General features: G+C 44.6%; 1 protein-coding gene across 1 annotated transcript in view; it reads right to left on the bottom strand.

The window, feature by feature from the left end:
- Positions 1-22,568, bottom strand: part of stxbp5a (syntaxin binding protein 5a (tomosyn)) — a 164,807-nt gene that overhangs the window by 101,250 nt on the left and 40,989 nt on the right. The window contains exons 3-4 of the mRNA XM_065008922.1: positions 13,690-13,771; positions 13,229-13,329 (exon numbers count right to left, since the gene is read on the bottom strand). Of these exons, the coding sequence (XP_064864994.1) occupies positions 13,229-13,329; positions 13,690-13,771 (183 nt within the window). The remainder of the gene's footprint in view (positions 1-13,228; positions 13,330-13,689; positions 13,772-22,568) is intronic.

Raw genomic sequence — 22,568 nt, 5'->3', positions numbered from 1 at the left:
CTCTCTTCCTGTGTCCATCTTCTGGATTCTCTTTTTCACATGCACCACAAACCCAATCCCCCTCCTCTATGTGTTTTTCTCCCTCTCCCTCTCTGTCTGTCTCTCAGTATCTTTCTTGCTGAAAGGCAGTAGTGAGAAGCAATGCATACTGTCAGACTGTACACACACACACAAGCATACACACACACACCTGAGTAGAGCTGGTGCTTGTCTCCACTCCACTGCTCTGCAGTACCATGAATATATTCATGGGGTTGAGGAGAGGCGTCGGGCTGCTCGACATGCATCACATACACATACACTCATTCATGCATACACACTTGTTCACACACACACAACAGACGCACACATGCATATCTGGTCATGAGAGCTAGTGGCGTTATCACATAGCCATTAGGTGGGAGGCAATTGATTTCAGGTGTTGTGCCATAGACCCAGATCAGATGTGACTGTGTGTGTGTGTGTGTGTGTGTTTTTCATACATAGCATATTGTGTGTGTGTGTGTGTGTGTGTGTGTCTGTGTGTGTGTGTGTGTGTGTGTGTGTGTGTGTGTGTGTGTGTGTGTGTGTGTGTGTGTGTGTGTGTGTGTGTGTGTGTGTGTGTGTGTGTGTGTGTGTGTGTGTGTGTGTGTGTGTGTGTAAGCGTACAGTGGCTTGCGTAAGTATTCATCCCCCTTGGCATTTTTCCTATTTTGTTGCCTTACAACCTGGAATACATGGAATACATGGAATACAACCTAAAATACATTTTGGTGGGTTTGTATCATTTGATTTACACAACATGCCTACCACTTTGAAGATGCTGTGAAACAAACAAGAAATAAGACAAAAACACAGACAACTTGAGCGTGCATAACTATTCACCCCCCCAAAGTCAATACTTTGTAGCCACCTTTTGCAGCAATTAAAACTGCAAGTCTCTTGGGGTATGTCTCTATAAGCTTGGCACATCTAACCACTGGGATTCTTGCCCATTCTTCAAGGCACAACTGCTCCAGCTCCTTCAAGTTGGATGTTTTTTTGTTCTATTCCTTTATTTAACTTGGCAAGTCAGTTAAGAACAAATTCTTATTTTCATTTACGGCCTAGGAACATTGGGTTAACTGCCTTGTTCAGGGGCAGAATTACACATTTTTACCTTTTCAGCTAAAGGATTCGATCTTGCAACCTTTCGGTTACTAGTCCAACGCTCTAGCCACTAACGAGCTAGCCACCTGCCGCCTTACTAGGATACCTGCCAGGTTTGGCTTGGTTGCATCAGATCTTATTTAGAGGCTTCATAGCAAAGGAGGTGAATACATACGCACGCACCACTTTTACATTTAAAAAAAAAAATGTTTTGAAACAAGTCATTTTTTAAATTTCACTTCACCAATGTGGACTATTTTGTGTATGTCCATTACATGAAATCCAAATAAAAATCTATTTAAATTACAGGTTGTAATGCAACGAAATAGAAAAATGCCATGGGGGATGAATACTTTTGCAAGGCACTGTGCGTGTGTGTGAGATAACTAATCGAGGGTTCCTCTGGCACACACTTAGCGACATCCTCGGGGTTGATTGGAAAGGAAAAGTAAGGAACATAATTGCACATGAGTTTGTCGAAGTGCTTTTACATCTCGCAAGTGCCTATCAGATCTAGAAGACGCTTCTCAAGGATGATTCCAGCTTTAAAAGTGCTACACCTAGAATTTCTCAGAATTTCTCCCGTATGTGAAAGCTAGGTCAATTGCAACAGCACTAGGCTGCATTCAAAACAAATCTCCCCCTCCCCATAACATGGCAGAGACGTTCGGCTTTGGTCCACCAGCTTCAAACAGCTTTAAAAACAATATATTTTGTTTTTGACAATATATTTCACACTGATTTAGATGGTACAATGATTCTCACATAAATGAAATTGAGCGAACGGTGTAGAAGTTTTGCAACCAGGAAATTACAGCATGATTTCTAATAGATAACACAGCCAAGGTCAAAACAGCTTTCCCATTTTGACAACAGATGGTTTCACTCCAGAGGAAATAGATGTCATTCCAGGGGACAGAGACCATTAATAACCTTCTATAATGACCTTTTTAGACTTATCTTATCTTATCTTATCCTGTTGCAATTTGTATCTTTTTAAGTGGTTCTGAGTGCAATTTATACATATTCATTCTCCCACGTCTGGTTGCTCATTCTCGGCAGGTGACCATTGATTGCTCTGGCGACCTCTGGGTCTGTCTCTGCCACCTGAGGAGGTTCTGGCTCTTTTACCTGGCGCAAGTCAATCAATCAAATGTATTTATAGAGCCCTTTTTACATCAGCACTGTCACAAAGAAACCGAGCCTAAAACTCCAGAGAGCAAGCAATGCAGATGTAGAGGCTTGTTGGCTAGGAAAAACTCCATAAAAAGGCAAGAACATACTGATGGTGCAAGTAGATAATGGGGACTGGCTGTGGTGCTCCCATTCCTGGTTCTCACTCCTTGCATTAGACCATTCATCCCCTTGGTCCCTCTCTGTCTGTCCTATCAGTTTCACTCATCCTGACCAATTGGCGTATGTGATCCACATTGGGAGGGCCCCCATCAGTGGTGCCTCTTTTCACCCTGCCTCCAATTCAAATTGGCCTGTCTCACATCGAACAAGACCCAATCGACCCATCTGTCTCAGTGGTCAGTTTCTCAAACCCCATCGTTGGCTATGTTGTGCGGTATACTCCAAAAACTCTCCAATGGAACACCTCGAGTGGCATCTCGTCTCCCGTGGCTTTGGCTGTGGATAGGTTGTGGCTTCCCACTGGGTGAGCATGAGTGTGCTTGGGTCTCCATCACTGGAGGACTGTGCCCCACTGCATGCCCAATTCCGGAGAGGGAGCCAAAGAATTGGCTGCCACATCCAAGGAAGGCAGCAGGTGCGCAAATGATCTACTCCCGACTCGGGGATATAGTGGCGAAAAATAACAGTACAGGATGCTTTCGAGTCTCCGTATTTGGAAGGAGTAGCCTACAATTTAAATCACTTTAAAGAGGATCCATTATTGATGTTCAGAACTGATTGTTGGAAGCATTTTTACAGTGGTCAGAAACTTCTGAAAGTGACACAACAGTGGTGGTTTCTCTAATGACGGCCTCGCCTGGTTCACTAACTACTTCTCAGATAGAGTTCAGTGAGTCCAATCGGAGGAGGGCCTGTTGTCCGGGCCTCTGGCAGTCTCTATAGGGGTGTCACAGTGCTCAATTCTCGGGCCGACTCTTTTCTCTGCATATATCAATGATGTTGCTCTTGCTGCGGGTGATTCTTTGATCCACCTCTATGCAGACGACACCATGCTGTATACATCTGGCCCTTCTTTGGACACTGCGTTAACAAACCTACAAACGAGCTTCAACGGCAAACAAACCCTCCTTCCGTTGGCTCCAACTGCTCTTAAATGCTAGTAAAACTAAATGCATGCTCTTCAACCGATAGCTGCCCGCACCTGCCCGCACGACTAGCATCACTACTCTGGATGGTTCTGACTGAGAATATGTGGACAACTACAAATACCTAGGTGTCTGGCAAGACTGTAAACTCTCCTTCCAGACTCACATTAAGCATCTCCAATCCAAAGTTAAATCTAGAATCAGCTTCCAATTTTTCAACAAAGCCTCCTTCACTCATGCTGCCAAACATACCCTTGTAAAACTGACTATCCTATCGGTCCTTGACTTCGGTGATGTCGTTTACAAAATAGCCTCCAACACTCTGCTCAGCAAATTGGGTGCAGTCTATCACAGTGCCATCCGTTTTGTCACCAAAGCCTCATACTACCCACCACTGCGACTTGTATGCTCTCGTTGGCTGGACCTCGCTAGATATCCGTCGCCAAACACACTGGCTCCAGGTCATCTATAAGTCTTTGCTAGTTAAAGCTCCGCCTTATCTCAGCTCACTGGTCACCATAGCAACACCCACCCGTAGCACGTGCTCCAGCAGGTACATTTCACTGGTCATCCCCAAAGCCAATTCCTCCTTTGGCCGCCTTTCCTTTCAGTTCTCTGCTGCCATTGACTGGAACGAATTGCAAAAATCACTAAAGTTGGAGACATATCTCCCACACCAACTTTAAGCGTCAGCTGTCAGAGAAGCTTACCGATCGCTGCAGCTGTACACAGCCCATCTGTAAATAGCCCATCCAACCAACTACTTACCTCATCCCCGTATTTGTTTTGGTTTTTCTACTCTTTTGCACACCAGTATTTCTACTTGCACATCCTCATCTGCACATATATCACTCCAGTGTATTTTGCTAAATTGTAATTACTTTGCCACTATTGGCCTATTTATTGCCTTACCTCCTTACTTCATTTGCACACACTGTATACAGATTTTTCTATTGTGTTATTGACTGTATGTTTGTTTATCCCATGTGTTACTTGTTGTTTTTGTCGCACTGCTTTGCTTTAAATTGGCCAGGTCGCAGTTGTAAATTAGACCTTGTTCTCAACTGGCCTACCTGGTTAAATAAAGGTGAAATAAAAAAATAAAACACAATGCTCCATAATGACAAAGCAAAAACTGTGGGGGTTTTTTGTACAAATTTATATATATATATATATATTTTAAAAAATAATGTCACATTTACATAAGTATCTACTCAGTACTTTGTTGAAGCACCTTTGGCAGCAATTACAGCCTCAAGTCTTCTTAGGTATGACGCTACAAGCTTGGCACACTTGTATCTGGGGAGTTTCTCCCATTCTTCTCTGCAGATCCTTTCAAGCTCTTTCACATTGGATGGGGAGCGTCGCTGCATAGCTATTTTCAGGTCTCTCCAGAGATTTTCGATTTGGTTCAAGTCTGGGCTCTGGCTGGGCTACTCAAGGACATTCAGAGAATTGTCCCAAAGCCACTCCTGCATTGTCTTGACTGTGTGCTTAGGGTCATTGTCCTGTTGGAAGGTGAACCTTCACACCAGTCTGAGGTCCTGAGTGGTCTGGAGCTGGTTTCATCAAGGGTTCCTCTGTACTTTGCGCCGTTCATCTTTCCTTCGATCCTGACTAGTCTCCCAGTCCCTGTCTCTGAAAACACCAATGCTGCCACCACCATGCTTCACCGTAGGGATGGTGCCAGGTTTCCTCCAAATGTGACGCTTGGCATTCAGGCCAAAGAGTTCAATATTGTTTTCATCAGACAAGATAATCTTGTTTCTGATGGTCTGAGAGTCCTTTAGGTGCCTCATGTCAAACTCCAAGCGGGCTGTGATGTGCCTTTTACTGAGTAGTAGCTTCCGTCTGCCACCTCTACCATAAAGGCCTGATTGGTGGAGAAGTGCAGAGATGGTTGTCCTTCTGGAAGGTTTTCCCATCTCCACAGAGGAACTCAGCTCTGTCATAGTGCCAATCAGGTTTTTGGTCAACTCCCTGACCAAGGCCCGTCTCCCCCGATTGTTCAGTTTGGCCTGGCGGCCAGCTCTAGGAAGAGTCTTGGTGGTTCCAAACTTCTTCCATTTAAGAATGATGGAGGCCACTGAGTTCTAGGAGACCTTCAATGCTGCAGACAAGTTTTGTTATCCTTCTCTACATCTGTGCCTCGACACAATCCTATCTCGGAGCTCTACGGACAATTCCTTCGACGTCATGGTTTGATTTTTGCTCTGACATGCACTGTCAACTGTGGGACCTTACATAGACAGGTGTGTGCTTTCCAAATCATGTACAATCAATTGAATTTACCACAGGTGGACTCCAATCAAGTTGTAGAAACATCTCAAGGATGATCAATGGAAACAGGATGCACCTGAGCTCAATTTTGAGTCTCATAGCAAATGGTCTGAATACTAACATTTGAAGTCGGAAGTTTACATACACTTAGGTTGGAGTCATTAAAACTTGTTTTTCAACCACTCCGCAAATTTCTTGTTCACAAACTATAGTTTTGGCAAGTTGGTTAGACATCTACTTTGTGCATGACACAAGTAATTTTTCAAACAATTGTTTACAGACAGATCATTTCACTTATAATTCACTTTATCACAATTCAAGTGGGTCAGAAGTTTACATACACTAAGTTGACTGTGCCTATAAACAGCTTGGAAAATTCCAGAAAAGTATGTAATGGCTTTAGAAGCTTCTGATAGGCTAATTGACATAATTTGAGTCAATTGGAGGTGTACCTATGGATGTATTTCAAGGCCTACTTTCAAACTCAGTGCCTCTTTGCTTGACATCATGGGAAAATCAAAAGAAATGAGCCAAGACTTCGGCCCAAAGAATTGTAGACCTCCACAAGTCTGGTTCATCCTTGGGAGCAATTTCCAAACGCCTGAAGGTTCCAATGGCTTAAGTACAACAAAGTCATGGTATTGGAGTGGTCATCACAAAGCCCTTACCTCAATCCTATAGAAAATGTGTGGACAGAACTGAAAAAGTGTGTGCGAGCAAGGAGGCCTACAGACCTGACTCAGTTACACCAGCTCTGTCAGGAGGAATGGGCCAAAATTCACCCAACTTATTGCGGGAAGCTTGTGGAAGGCTGCCTGAAACATCTGACCCAAGTTACAGAATCTAAAGGCAATGCTACCAAATACTAATCGAGTGTATGTAAACTTCTGACCCACTGGAAATGTGATGAAAGAAATAAAAGCTGAAATAAATAATTCTCTCTACTATTATTCTGACATTTCACATTCTTAAAATAAAGTGGTGATCCTAACTGACCTAAGACAGGGAATGTTTAACTTGTATTAAATGTTAGGATTTGTGAAAAGCTGAGGTTAAATGTATTTGGCTAAGGTGTTTGTAAACTTCCGACTTCAACTGTATGTATAAATAAGGCATTTCTAAAAACCTGTTTTCACTGTTCACTGTTATTATGGGGTATTGTGTGTGGAATGTTTTAGTAAATACATTTTAGAATGAGGCTGTAACGTAGCAAAATTAGGAAAAAGTCAAGTGGTCTGAAAACTTTCCGAATGCCCTGTATATGTTTGTTTTTTTACTTTAAAGCTGGAATCCTTAAAGTTCCGGCATATAATGAACACTTTTTCCCCTCGGAGCATGATATGTGCTGTAACAAAAACAATAATGGTAGTGGGGTGGCCAGTGGCGCTGTTTCCCCGTCCTGCGGATACCATCTTTAATTTTAGAATAATGTCTTTTGAAATTTTGATTTGGCCAAATGGCAACTCCCTAAATACACGTACACAGAATATATGTGTCCCCTGTCCTCCTCCTTTTACATAAGTCACTCAGCCCTGCATCCGGAACTTCATCTCCTCCTCCTGTGAAAGAAGGGATGAAAATAGAAATGAAATGAGAAGCAACGCAGTGTGTGTGCATACGTGCATGCTTGCGTGTGTGTGCGCACGCATTTGTATGTGTGGGCTGTGTTATTAAAAAGTAGCTGGCCAATTATGTCCTCTGTCTCCACTCTCTTATATGTGGGCTATTTAAAAGCATGCCCTTTAATTGGCTGTGCTGTCAGATCAGCTTTGTCTTGGGGCCTAAATGAGAGTTCTGGTTAGAGAACTAACCGGCCCAGCCCAGCCTACACAAAACCAGTCCCAGACCAAACACATGTGGTTCTCCACTCCCTTATAGTAAGTAACGCAGGGCAACAGATTTTTATGAACTATGTAGTGCATTTGCTCCTCCAGTATGCAGTATACCTTGAGGTTGGGGTTCTGTTTGTGGAGACTGTGTGTGCTGTGCTGTGCGTGTGTGTATCACATATCAGCTTCATCTAACTCGGCCAGTAAAAAATAAACGCTGAAATGCCTGCATCTGCAGCCAGGAGGCGACAGAGTCCCCACAGCCACAATGACTTGGCATAACTCCTGTCCTCTCTTTTCCTTTCATCCCCTCTTATCTCCTCTCCAATCCTCTTCTCTTCTCCCCTCCTCCTGTTCTCTCCTTTCCTTTCCTCTCCATGGCTCCCCTCACCTTTCCTCCTCTCTTATTTCCTCCCCTCCTCTTCTTTCCTCCATCCCCTCTCACTGACCCACTGACTCTGCCACTACTTTGTGAATGGACCACAGTGCTCCAACAAGACTTTCTCTGTCCTCATCTCCGCATATCTAATGGGACTGGATCAGTTATAGTTGTGGCTGGGAGGGATTTCTGCAACACATCAACTATTTTCTGATCAGCGCTGGTGAAGGAGAGGAGACAAGGAGGTGGCAAAGGAGATGACGAAGGAGACGACGAGGAAGGGGGAGCACCCGGTTGAGAGATTGGGGACATGGTCTTTCTCTAATCCTGAACAGTAGTTTGTCGTTGATGTTGCTTCAAAGTTGTTACCTCAACACCATTTATCAGTGTCACTTAGAAGTGTGATAAGTGGACTCGATCGGCTGTGCCTGTTTCAAAAACATCCCAAGCCGTGTGTGAGCATTTCAGTCACACAGAATATCAAAGAAGGGAGAGGATAACGACATGTGTTGTCACTACCTTGACCTACACTGGCACACCTAAACTGTCTATCCTAACAATATGGGAAAGAATAGTTTCCTCTTCCTCCTCCCCTCATCCTCCCCTCAGCTCTGTGGGAATGTGTCTCGTCTCCTGGGGTTCAGTGTACAGGACTGTTGAGTTCACTCCTGTTGCTCAGGGAGCCAGGCACGCTGTGTTTGAGAGCCACGCTCACTAAATGTCACACACAGTCACAGACTCGGCAGGAACACATTTAGCCTGTAAAGACGCTGCCGGGCACCTGTCCGTCACATCAGCAGCGATTAGCTCTGACGGTTAACCCCTTCCCCTATCAGACTGAGGGATCATGGAAAGAACACCGTTATTGGCTCTGATGCTTAAGCCCTGTGTCTGTCACTGGAGCAGACAGTTGACCCCTCCCACTGGAAGTGGGGTGATTCTGCCCCCCAGTAACTTGCTGTTTGACTGCAACGTTATTGAGTCAAAATAAAAAACTAAAACTACTGATGCTTTCTTTTTTTTACATAATTCAGAATAGGATCAGCTAACAGCTTGGAAATACTCAAGGAACAGTGTGTGTGTGTGTGTGTGTGTGTGTGTGTGTGTGTGTGTGTGTGTGTGTGTGTGTGTGTGTGGTCACATCTACACCTCATGTTGGGGCTGGGTAGGAGCGATTGATCGGAATAATCTAGTTGCTGGGTTGGGAAGAAGGAGAAGGGGAGGATGAAAGAGGCAAATCAGGTGCACATATGTCACCTCCTTTACCCTGGGCGGGACAGGACTGACAGATACCCTTTATACATAAGCCTTGGTTTATATAGAGCAGAACGATTGCCAGTGAACAGACAGGAGCATGCAACACGCTACTAAACACAAGACCTCCTCCATTCCTGTCATTATTGAAAGAGATTGTAATATCTCACATCTCAAAATAGGACTACTTAATGTTAGATCCCTCACTTCCAAGGCAGTCATAGTCAATTAACTAATCACTGAGCATAACCTTGATGTGATTGGCCTGACTGAAACATGGCTCAAGCCTGATACATTTATTGTGTTAAATAAGGCCCCTCATCCTGGTTACACTAGTGACATATCCCCTGCGCATCCCACAAAGGCAGATGCACAGATATTTCAATGAACCCCCGAAAAAAATGGCATTCTAATATTTTAGCTTCTAGTCATGAAATCTACGCAGCCTACACAATAACTTTGTATATCTACTGTACTGTTTACAGGGCTCCTGGGCCGTATACAGCATTCCTCATTGAGGTCCCTAAATTCCTAACGGATCTTGTAGTCATGGCAGATAATATTACAATTTTTGGTGACTTCAATATTCACATGGCAATGTCCACAGACACACTCCAAAAGGCTTTCGGAGCCATCATTGACTCCGTGGGTTTTGTCCAACATGTCCCTGGACATTCATTGCCACAGTCATACCCTGGATTTAGTTTTGTCCCATGGCATAAATATTGTTAATCTAAATGTTTTTCTTTATAATACTGGACTATCGGACCACCATTTTATTACGTTTGCGATCGCAACCAATAATCTGTTTAGACCCCAACCGAGGATTATCAAAAGCCACGCTATAAATTCTTGGACAACCCAAAGATTCCTAGATGCCCTTCCAGACTCCCGCCACCTACCCAAGGACGTTGGAGTACAAAAATATGTTAACCTCCTAACCGAAGAGCTATATGTAACCTTGCGTAATACCCTATATGCAGTTGCACCTCTAAAACCAAAAAACATTTGTCATAAGAAATTAGCTCCCTGGTATAGAGAAAATACCCAAGTCCTGAAGCAAGCTTCCAGAAATGTGGAACGGAAATGGCGCTCCACCATACTGGAAGTCTTCTGACTAGCATGGAAAGACAGTGCCATGTAATATCGAAGAGCCCTCACTGTTGCTCAATCAGCCTACTTTTCCAACCTAAATAGGCAGAATAGAAAAATTCCCCAAAAATGTTTTTGACACTGTCGCAAAGCGAACTTAGCTAACTGGACTTCACGTCAGCAGTGATGAATTCATGAACTTCTTTGACGAAAAGATCATGATCATTAGAAAGAAAATTACGGACACCTCTTTGAATCTGCTTATTTCTCCAAAACTCAGTTGTCCTGCACAGAACTGCCAGGACCTAAGATCAATGGAGACACTCAAGTTTTTTTATTCTGTATCTTTCGACTCATTCACAAAAATATTAATTGCATCTAAACCTTCCAGCTGCCTACTGGACCATATTCCAACTAAACTACTGATGAGCTACTTCCTGTGCTTGGCCCTCCTATGTTGAACATAATAAATGGTTCCCTATCCTCCGGGTGAGTACCAAACTCACTAAAAATGTCAGTAACAAAGCTCCTGAAAAAGCCAAACCTTGACTCTGAAAATGTAAAAGAATATCAGCCGGGCTTCCCGAGTGTCGCAGCGATCTAAGGCACTGCATTGCAGTGTTGCGGTATCACTACAGCCTGGGGTTCGATCCTATGAGACTCCCAGCCGTTACTGGGAGTCTCATAGGGCGGAGCACAATTGGCCCAGCGCCGTCCAGGTTAGGGGAGAGTTTGGCCGGGGGGCTTTACTTGGCTCATTGTGCTCTAGCAACTCCTTGTGGTGGGCTAAGCAAGGGGCACCACCAAGCAAGTGGCACCATGAAAACCAAGGAGCTCTCCAAACAGGTCAGGGACAAAGTTGTGGAGAAGTACAGATCAGGGTTGGGTTATAAAAAAATTATCAGAAACTTTGAACATCCCACGGAACACCATTAAATCCATTATTAAAAAAATTAAATAATATGGCACCACAACCAACAAACCTGTCAAGAGAGGGCAGCCCACCAAAAACTCATGGACCAGGCAAAGAGGGCATTAATCCGAGAAGCAACAAAGAGACAAAAGATAACCCTGAAGGAGCTGCAAAGCTCCACAGTGGAGATTGGAGTATCTGTCCATACGACCACTTTAAGGTTCCGTTTTAGGACCACTATTGTTTTCACTATATAATCTACCTCTTGGTGATGTCATTCAAAAACACAATGTCAACTATCACTGCTATGCAGACGACATACAGATGTATATTTTTTATGAAACATGGTGAAGCCCCTAAATTGCCAACTCTGGAAGCCTATGTTTCAGACATAAGGAAGTGGATGGCGACAAATGTTTTACTTTTAAACTCACACAAAACAGAGATGCTAGTCCTAGGTCCCAAGAAACAAAGAGATCTGCTATTTGATCTGACAATGAATCTTAGACGAATGTACAACCATCAAAACTGTGAAGGACATCGGCGTAACTCTGGACCCCGGATCTCTCTTTTGACGAACACATCAAGAACATTTCCAGGGCAGTGTCTTTCCACCTTTGGAGCAAAAATCTGAAACCTTTTGTCCAAAAAGGATGCAGAAAAGCTCATCCACGCTCTAGATAAGACTACTGCAGTGCTCCACTACCCGGCTACTGCCCGGCTACCCGGATAAAGCACGAAATAAACTTTATTTGCTAGAATCTTGACTAGAACAAAAATGTTTTATCATATTACTCCAGGGCTATTGCACTGGCTTCCTGTTAAGTCTAAGGCTGATTTCAAGGTTTTACTGCTAACCTACAAAGCATTACTGTCAATGTTGTGCGCTACGTGTACGAAGTCAGGTGCAGGAGAGCAGTGAGTTGTGATCAGGCGCACCTTTATTTGGCAAAAGCACAAAAGACAGAAGCAACTGCGTCAAAAATCCTCCAGCCACAGGTAAAAGTCAATAGGTGCGAAAACACTCACAAATATACAAATGTATGACAAATACATACAACGGGTCAAAATACGATACCCGGGGGGAAAACCAGTCTGGCGCATCACACTAAAAAAACAATTCCACACAAAGACATGGGGAACAGAGGAATAAATACATGCAATAAATAAATACAATAAATACAGTATCTCTCTGATTTGGTCCTGCCGTACATACCTACACATAAGCTATGGTCACAAGACACAGGCCTCCTTATTGTCCCTAGAATGTCTAAGCAAACAGCTGGAGGGAGGGCTTTCTCCTTTAGAACAACATTTTTATGGAATGGTCTGCCTACCCATGTGAGAGACGCAGACGCGGTCTCGACATTTAAGTTTTTACTGAAGACTCATCTCTTCAGTAGGTCCTATGATTGAGTGTAGTCTGGCCCAGGGATGGAACGGTGAACGGTAAGGCACTGGAGTGACAAACCGCCCTTTCTGTCTCTGCCTGACTGGCTCCCCTGTCACCACTGGGATTCTCTGCCTCTAACCCTATTATGGGGGCTGAGTAACTGGCTTACTAGCGCTCTTCCATGCTGCCTCTAGGTGGGGTGCATCACATTGTGCCAGGATTTTTTCGCTATACTCGACTTGAGTGGGTTGAGTCACTGACGTGATCTTCCTGTGCGGTCTTGCTCAGGCCCGTGCAGTGGTGGAAAACTTTGTGGGCTATATTCATCCTTGTCTCAGGGTAGTAAGTTGGTGGTCTATTGATATCCCTTCTAGTGGTGTGGGGGCTGTGCTTTGGCAGAGTGGATGGGGTAATATCCGGTCTGGTTGGCCCTGTCCGGGTGTATTGTCTCAGCCTCCAGTATCTATGCTGCAATCGTCTATGTGCTGGAGGGCTAGAGTCTGCTCCCTCTAATTCTCCTATCTCTCTCCACAAGAAAGAGTAGAGTACAGTTGAGTAAAGTAGAGTAGAGTAAGAGAGAGAGAGAGATGCATGCATACACACACACAGAAACACAGAGAGACACAAAGAGAGAGAGAGAGGGAGAGCAAGAAACCTAGGAGATTCCAGGTTTTTTACCTCTCTCTGTTGAACTTGAGTGAGTGGAGGATGGCGGGCCTCTTCTGCCTCAGGTTCCAAAGGTGCACGCTGTCATCTGCCAGAGCACTCACCAGCGCCCCCTGTGGCAGGAATGGAGAAGACAGCATTTACACACAGGTAAGTATCAGTCCACAATGCACACACAAGCTTGCAATGACGTTTCCTTGGTGAAAGAGGCGGAATTTCAAGCAGACATGGAAAGGGCTCCCACAGGGTCTGCTGCAGCTGCTGAGTCACAAAGAGACGCAAACGCACACGCAGGCACACAGGCACGCACGCACACTCATCTATAGAGTTACAGGAGTGTTTGAGATGTCTTGGAGTGGAGAAGAAAGGAGATAGAAAGGGGTTTAGTGGGGTAGAGAGGGAGAGAGAGCGACAGTGTCAGTAGAGGGGGCCTGGTGTTGGATGAGGTGTGTGTTCCTGTCTTCATTACTCACCTCATTGATGAGAAACTGTAGCGAGATGACAGCGGCTCCACTCTCATGTTGACAGTAGCACTCTACACCTGGACGACCAAACCTGATAGGATCTCTGTCAAGGAATCAACCAATGGAGAAGAAGGTGGGATGGATAAGAAAGGAGATCGAACCACACAATGATCAACTATGAGATTCGTTGTTTGCTATAGGTTTCAGTCCTTACATGGGCTTTTGGTACAGAACAGCCAATGTCTTGCTCTGTTTTTCTGTCATGACCAAGCATTGGACAGGTTAGAGGCATTCGACAGTCCACCCACAGTAAACGCCAAAGTACATTTCAGTAGTTTATCTACACTATACATACAAAAGTATGTTGACATCCTTTTCAAATTAGTGGATTTCTGCCCTGCTAGAGCTGCCCCGGTCAACTGTAAGTGTTGTTATAGCAAAGTGGAAATGTCGAGCAGCAACAACGGCTCAGCCGTGAAGTGGTAGGCCACACAAGCTCACAGAACGGGGCTGCCGAGTGCTGAAGCACGTAAAAATGGTCTGTTCTCGGTTGCAAAACGCACTACCGAGTTCCAAACTGCCTCTGGAAGCAACGTCAGCATAAGAAATGTTTGTCAGGAGCTTCATGAAATGGGTTTCCATGGCCGAGCAGCCGCACACAAGCCTAAGATCACCAGGCAACAATGCCAAGCGTCGGCTGGAGTGGTGTAAAGCTAGCCGACATTGGACTCTGGAGCAGTGGAAACACGTTCTCTGGAGTGATGAATCAAGCTTCACCATCTGGTAGTTCGACGGACTAATCTGGGTTTGGCGGATTCCAAGAGAACACTACTGTTCTATGTGCCAACTGTAAAGTTTGGTGGATGAGGAATAATGGTCTAGGGCTGTTTTCATGGTTTGGGCTAGGCCCCTTAGTTCCAGTGAAGGGAAATCTTAACACTACAGCATACAATGACATTATAGATGATTCTGCGCTTCCAACTTTGTGGCAACAGTTTTGGGATGGTCCTGTCCTAATTTCAGCGTGACAATGCCCTGGTGCACAAAGCCAGGTCCATACAGAAAATGGTTTGTCGAGGTCGGTGTGGAAGAACTAAGACTGACCGACATAGAGCCCTGAGCTAAACCCCATCGAACACGTTTGGGATGAATTGGAATGCCGACTGCGAGCCATGCCTTGTGGCCCAACATCAGTGACCAATTGAAGCAAGCCAATAAAAAGTTGCAGCAATGTTCCAACATCTCGTGGAAAGCCTTCCCATAAGAGTGGAGGCTGTTATAACAGCACAGGGGGGACCAACTCCATATTAATGCCCATCATTTTGGAATGAGATGTTCAAAGAGAGTGTCCACATACTTTTGGTCATGTAGTGTATTTTGAAGATATGGGCATTTCCTAGCTAATATACTGCAGTCTGTCTATCCTGGTAGAGTTGTTTTCTGGAGAGATACAGTATGTGTACATACAGAACACAGAGATAAGACACAATTATATATTTACTTCAAAATAAACAAATATACGCTCAGTGGCCTGATTATTAGGTACCCCACCCCGTTCATGAAAATGGTTCGCTCCTACAGACAGTGAGTCACGTGGCCGTGACTTGCTATATAAAGCAGGCAGATAGGCACAGAGGCATTCAGCTACTGTTCGATTGAATGTTCGAATGGGCAAACCAAAAAAAAACATCAAGTCCGCGGCAGTCCTGTGGGCAAAAACAGCTCGTTGATGAGAGGTTGAAGGAGAATGGCAAGAATCGTGCAAGCTAACAGACGGGCAACAAACAGGCAAATAACGGCGTAGTACATCAGTGGTATGTAGAACGACATCTCAGATTCAACAACGCTGGACAATTGAGGAGTGGAAAAATATCTCCGGGTACAACAAATCTTGGTTCCTGTTGCGTAATGCTGATGGCAGAGTCAGGATTTGGCATAAGCACCATGGCCCCATCCTGCCTGGTGTCAATGGTACAGGCTAGTGGCGGTGGTGTGTGGAAGGTTTTCCTGGCACAAGTTAGGTCCTTGATACCAATTGAGCAATGTTTCCATGCCCCGAAGAAATCAGTCTGGTCTGGAGACAAAGGGGGGTCCGACCCAGTACTAGATGGGTGTACCTAATAAACTGGCCACTGAGTGTACAAATAAATGGCAGAGGAAGATAATCTGGAGCTGCAGAGAAACAAACAACACAACATAATTACATATTCCTCCAACCTTAATCTGAGGTCACGACAGCGGAGAGAGAGAGAGAGAGAGACAGATATAGAGGGACAGAGAGAGGAAATAATGAAGAGTGGGGGAGATGGAAAAGAGTGGGAGGGAGAGTGGGAGAGAGTGCACGCATGCGTGGGTGCAAGAGAGAGAGGGATGGATGAGATGTATGGAGGAGGAGAGAGCTATGCAGATGTATAATAAATAAGCAGGGGGAGCAGGGAGAGAGAAAAATATAGAGAGAGAGAAAGAGAAGGGGAAAGATTGAAAATGAAGAGCTTCCTCCACTGAAGGCCTATATATGAGTGATGATGCGTATTCATCCTACCAAAAATCCCTGTGCAGACAGAGTGGAAGAGAGGAGGGGAGGAAGAGAGGAGGGCCGGGTAGCAGTTTTTCATGGGGGATGCAGTTAAGCGTAACACATGACAGCCAGAGAGATGACACTTTCCTCATAAGAGAGGAGAAAGAAGCAAGCAAACAGAGCATCCTGCTAATATCTCCAGCTAAAATAGCCTACTAAAATAGAATATAATTGTATAGACTGATCAGGGCAACACTAAACTACAGCATTACTGCACCAGAAAATAACAAATGACCACACACTTAAATATATTAACACACACACATCACACATCCGGTTCACAAACAAAAATACTGTACATCAAACATGCATATAGCACATATGGGAAGGCAAGCTTCTCCACCCTCCACACTCTCGCACACAAGAGAGAGCCCCCCTGCAGAGTAGTCGGAAGAATGATCTGGATGCTTAAGTCCAAGATGGGAACTGGAAGAGATTTAATTGAAAACTCATTCCAGAGATTGCCTGGCAACCAAATCTTTTGGGCCCGAAAAAAAAGGCAGGACTTATGATTGTGCTTTTTAAAACGTTTCTCTTCGACTTTCTCTAAAATGCAGGCAGGCTTCCAAAAAGCATATTATCGAAAAGCACACAGACAGACTAACTCTGGAAAACAGTTGGCTGTACAATGACATCAAACCATGGTCAAAGATAGAAAATAGTCATATATAATAATATAGAGTATAGCATTTAGCAGGCACTTTTATCCAATGTGCATACATTTTTGTATGGGTGGTCCCGTGAATATAGTGAACATTTATCAGACTGAACTCCCCGTCTTAAATAAACCATTATGACAATATGCTAAATGTTTCAGGTCTGAGAAAAGTGAAATGTGTCCTCTAAAAGCCAACCTTCAGATCTAAAGATTATGCCCTCGGAATGTACCATTTACCTTTTGGTGGGTTGTTCTCTGTCTCAAAAATAAGGACAAAACCATATATAGATGTTATTGGAGTAACAAATCATTGTCTCTAAAATATAAACCTTAATGGCATGCCTCATGGCATCACAAGGACTATTCTATGTTTGGTTAAAGATAAAGCCCATGATGTTTAGCCTGGGATGACCCCTATGACACTTGAGGTTGAACAAGTACCTAAACGCCAGGCACATGATCCTTTGTGTTATCTTTCCACAGTATGACACTGTTCCTGTCACCACCAATACCACTCACATATTTGACAGATTGACTATAGTGAAGAAAAGAGGGAGACGGTAAAGAGAGAAAGAAAGAGAGAGAGAGAAGGAAGGAAAACTGGGTCAATTCCTCATCTTGTCAAGTCAGACGAAACTTTAAAAAGCTATTTCGGCCCCTCAAAGTCAACATATCTGCTATTTCATGGGTTCTCATAGTCCCCACGCTTAGTGTTGGAAGCCGGAAGGGAGTCTTCTCTTTACATCAAACAAAGTGAACTTGTCAGGAGAGCTACAACTAGGGATGCTTATGGAGACAATATAACCCAGGGATAGCACTCAGTTGGTTCCTGTGGATGTAATCAAATTGTTGTGAGTGGACTCTTCACCTGACAGAACCAATTGAATGTATGATGGATCTTCTAGACCATTTGTTGTTTTGTACACCCTGCACCATAGGGAGTGATTGTCTTTGTGTGTGTGTGTGTGTATATATATATGTGTGTGTGTGTGTGTGTGTGTGTGTGTGTGTGTGTGTGTGTGTGTGTGTGTGTGTGTGTGTGTGTGTGTGTGTGTGTGTGTGTGTGTGTGTGTGTGTGTGTGTGTGTGTGTGTATGTGTGTGTGTGAGAGAGAGGCTATGCCAATGGTTAGTGACAGACATAGAATGTTGAAGAAAGACAGAGCACAGGGAGGGAGATAATGAGGAAAAGAGGTAGAGTACCGAATAGAAAGATCTAGTGAGGAAAATGGAAAAACAGCAAGAAAGAGAGCGAGAACAGAGTAGGAGAATGAAAGCCAGTGAGAGATAAAACGATTGAGGGATAGAGAGAGACAGATAGAAAAATGATAGAAAGAGCCAACAGAAGAAAGAACGAGAAAGAGGGAGGCAGCGAGTGAAAGAAGGGAAAAATGCTGTGAGTGTGGAGGTCTGTGACGTTGGGCCGGGACTGACGTCAAACATGCCCAAACATACATCACCCTGCCAGGGAGGGGTTGGGACAGAGTCTGCTGGTCTGCTGCCTGCTCCCACAGCTCAGAGAGACAAAGGTTGAGAGAGAGAGAGAGAGAGACAAAGGTTGAGAGAGAGAGAGAGAGAGAGAGAGAGAGAGATCAATAAAGATAGTGGCAAGGAGGAAAATAGAGAGTGAGAGAGAAAGAGAGAGAGAGAGAGAGAGAGGATCTACCAGGGCATATAACCATCTACTGCAACAGTGCACAGCCAGTCTTCCACAGTGAGAAAGAGAAAACAGCTTCTTATCACAGCCCAATGACCGAGAGTGATATAGGGCACATAATGCCCTCCTAAATAAACAAACACATACACACACACACATACAAAAACTCAAGCATACAATACATTTGAGAGCCACATTTAACGTGTACAAACTCAGGCATAAACATATGCATGCGCGCGCGTACACACACCCTCGCACAAACACACATGCACAGTCACACACACACATTGAGCGGTAATTAAATTGTTTAATATAGTTCCAGTATAAATCATTTCCCCTGACACATTTGAGTTATTACGCATGCAAACAATTAAATCCCACATACAGTAGAGTAAAGTACAGGGCTGCTGGCTGTTTGTCACTGCCACAGTTACACCTAAACCACACTCCCACCTTCACTTGAACAAAGTAACAGTAAACCAGTGTACCACAGCTACACCATCCTCTCACCTTTGGGGGGGGGGTGTAGTTCGGGCTACCTTCTGAGAATTCGTAGGCGAGTGACCCCCACTGCCATCTGTTTTAATGGCCAATGTGTAATGATTGGGAAACAAAATGGATTACCCTACCAACGGGGCATTAAAAACTGTAATATCTTATGTTTCACCGAGTCGTGGCTGAACGACGACACGGATGATATAAAGCTGGCGGGATTTTCCATGCATCGGCAGGACAGAGAAGCTATGTCTGGTAACACTAGGGTCGGGTGTGTGTGTCTATTTGTCAGGAACAGCTGGTGTTCAATGTCTAATATATAATAATAATAATAATAAGTCTTGAGGTATTGTTTTATGATAAGCTGTAGACCACAATATATACCAAGAGAGTTCTCATCTATGTTATTCACAGCTGTCTGTTTACCACCACAAACCAATGCTGGCACTAAGACCGCACTCAACCAACTCTATAAGGCCATAAGCAAAGAAAATGCTAATCCAGAAGCGGCGCTCCTAGTGGCCGGGGACTTCAATGCAGGCAAACTTAAATCAGTTTTACATTATTTCTACCAGCACGTCACATGTGCAACCAGAGGGAAAAACTCTAAGCCACCTTTACTCCATACACAGAGACACATACAAAGCTCTACCTCACCCTCCATTTGGCAAATGTGATCATAATTCTAACCTTCTGATTCTTGCTTACAAGCCAAAACTAAAACAGGAAGTACCAGTGACTCGCTCAATACCGAAGTGGTCAGATGACGCGGATTCATCCAATGGCATTGAGGAGTATACCACCTCAGTCATCGGCTTCATCAGTAAGAGCATCGACGACGTTGTCCCAACAGTGACCCTGTGTTCATATCCCAAGAAGAAGCCATGGATTACAGGCAACATCCACATTGAGCTAAAGGCTATAGCTGCCTCTTTCAAGGATCAGTACACTAATCTGGACGCTAACAAGAAATCCTGAACTACGCCCTCAGACGAACCATCAAGCAGGCAAAGCATCAATACAGGATTAAGATTGAATCCTACTACACTGGCTCTGACGCTCGTCGGATGTGGCAGGGCTTGAAAACTATTATAAGACCACAAAGGGAAATCCAGCTGCGAGCTGCCCAGTGATGTGAGCCTATTAGACAAGCTAAATGCCTTTTATGCTCGCTTCGAGGCAAGCAACACTGAAGCATGCATGAGAGCACCAGCTGTTCTGATGACTGTGTGATAATGCTCTTGGTAGCTGATGTGAGCAAGACCTTTAAAGAGGTCAACATTCACAAAGCCACAGGGCCACATGGATTACCAGGACGTGTACTCAAAGCATGCACGGACCAACTGGCAAGTGTATTCACTGACATTTTCATCCTCTCCCTGACCTAGTCTGTAATACCTACATGTTTCAAGCAGACCACCATAGTCCCTGTGCAGAAGTGAAGGTAACCTGCCTAAATGATTACCACCCCATAGCACTCACGTCGGTAGCCATGAAGTGCTTTGAAAGGCTGATCATGGCTCACACCCACAATTCGCATAACACCCCAACAGATCCACAGATGACGCAATCTCAATTGCACTCCACATGGCCCTTTCCCACTTGGACAAAAGGAACACCTATTTGAGAATGCTGTTTATTGACTACAGCTCAGCGTTCAACACCATAGTTCCCACAAAGCTCATCACTAAGGACCCTGGGACTAAACACCTCCCTCTGCAACTGGATCCTGGACTTCCTGACAGGCCGCCCCATAAGGGTAGGAAACAACACGTCTGCCACGCTCATCCTCAACACTGGGGCCCCTCAGGGGTGTAATTTAAGTGTTTGGAAAGGATGAAACAGCGTCTGTGCCACCAGTAAGTACAGATAGTAGTATAAATCCCCCCGCCCAGTCCCCGCAGCCGGACAACTTTCTCATGGTTTCTGGAAGGAAATGCTATAGGAATGCTCAATCGGTGTCGCTCATTCAGCCAACAGAAACTTTCAACCGGTTCTCCTCATTAAGCAGCGAGTCGGAGTCAGAGGCCGAGCCTTCTCTGGTCTCTACTCCTCCGGTTACGGGGTCTGAGACGCCGAAGCCTCCCACCATTAGCTCTGACAAATTGAAAAACCTAGTCATTGGCGACTTCATCACCCGCAGTATTAGACTTAAAACAAATCATCCAGCAATCAGCCACTGTTTACCAGGGGGCAGGGCTACCAACGTTAAGGCTAATCTGAAGATGGTGCTGGCTAAAGCTAAAACTGGCAAATGTGAGAGTATAGGGATATTGTTATCCATGTCGGCACCAACGATGTTAGGATGAAACAGTCAGAGGTCACATAGCTTCAGCGTATAAATCAGCTAGAAAGATGTGTCGGCATCGAGTAATTGTCTCTGGCCCCCTCCCAGTTAGGGGGAGTGATGAGTTCTACAGCAGAGTCACACAACTCAATCGCTGGTTGTAAACTGTTTTCTGCCCCTCCCAAAAGATAGAATTTGTAGATAATTGGCACTCTTTCTGGGACTCACCCACAAACAGGACCAAGCCTGGCCTGTAGAGGAGTGACAGACTCCATCCTAGTTGGAGGGGTGCTCTCATCTTATCACGAACATAGACAGGGCTCTAACTCCCCTAGCTCCACAATGAGATAGGATGCAGGCCAGGCAGCAGGCTGTTAGCCAACCTGCCAGATTAGTGGAGTCTGCCACAAGCACAGTCAGTGTAGTCAGCTCAGCTATCCCCACTGAGACCATGTCTGTGCCTCGACCTAGGTTGGGCAAAACTAAACATGCCGGTGTTCGATTTAGCAATCTCACTGGAATAAAGACCTCCTCCATTCCTGCCATTATTGAAAGAGATTGTGATACCTCACATCTCAAAATAGGGCTACTTAATGTTAGATCCCTCACTTCGAAGGCAGTTATAGTCAATTAACTAATCACTGATCATATAATCTTGGTGTGATTGGCCTGACTGAAACATGGCTTAAGCCTGATGAATTTACGGTGTTAAATGAGGCCTCAACTCCTGGTTACACTCGTGACCATATCCCCCACGCATCCCGCAAAGGCGGAGGTGTTGCTAACATTTATGATAGCAAATTTCAATTTACAAAATATCGTCTTTTGAGCTTCCAGTCATGAAATCTATGCAGCCTACTCAATCACTTTTTATAGCTACTGTTTACAGGCCTCCTGGGCCATATACAGAGTTCCTCACTGAGTTCCCTGAATTCCTATCGGACCTTGTAGTCATGGCAGATAATAATTCACATTTTTGGTGACTTTAAAATTCACATGGAAAAGTCCACAGACCCACTCCAAAAGGCTATCGGAGGCATCATTTACTCAATGGGTTTAGTCCAACATGTCTCTGGACCTACTCACTGCCACAGTCATACTCTGGACCTAGTTTTGTCCCGTGGATCTTAATATTTTTCCTCATAATCCCGGACTATCGGACCACCATTTTATTACGTTTGCAATCGCAACAAATAATCTGCTCAGACCCCAACC

The sequence above is a fragment of the Oncorhynchus nerka genome, linkage group LG24 (assembly GCF_034236695.1).
Source record: "Oncorhynchus nerka isolate Pitt River linkage group LG24, Oner_Uvic_2.0, whole genome shotgun sequence".
Classification (NCBI taxonomy): domain Eukaryota; kingdom Metazoa; phylum Chordata; class Actinopteri; order Salmoniformes; family Salmonidae; genus Oncorhynchus; species Oncorhynchus nerka.
The sequence above is the reverse complement of the archived record's forward strand: the minus strand, read 5'-3'. Positions and strand labels throughout refer to the sequence as shown.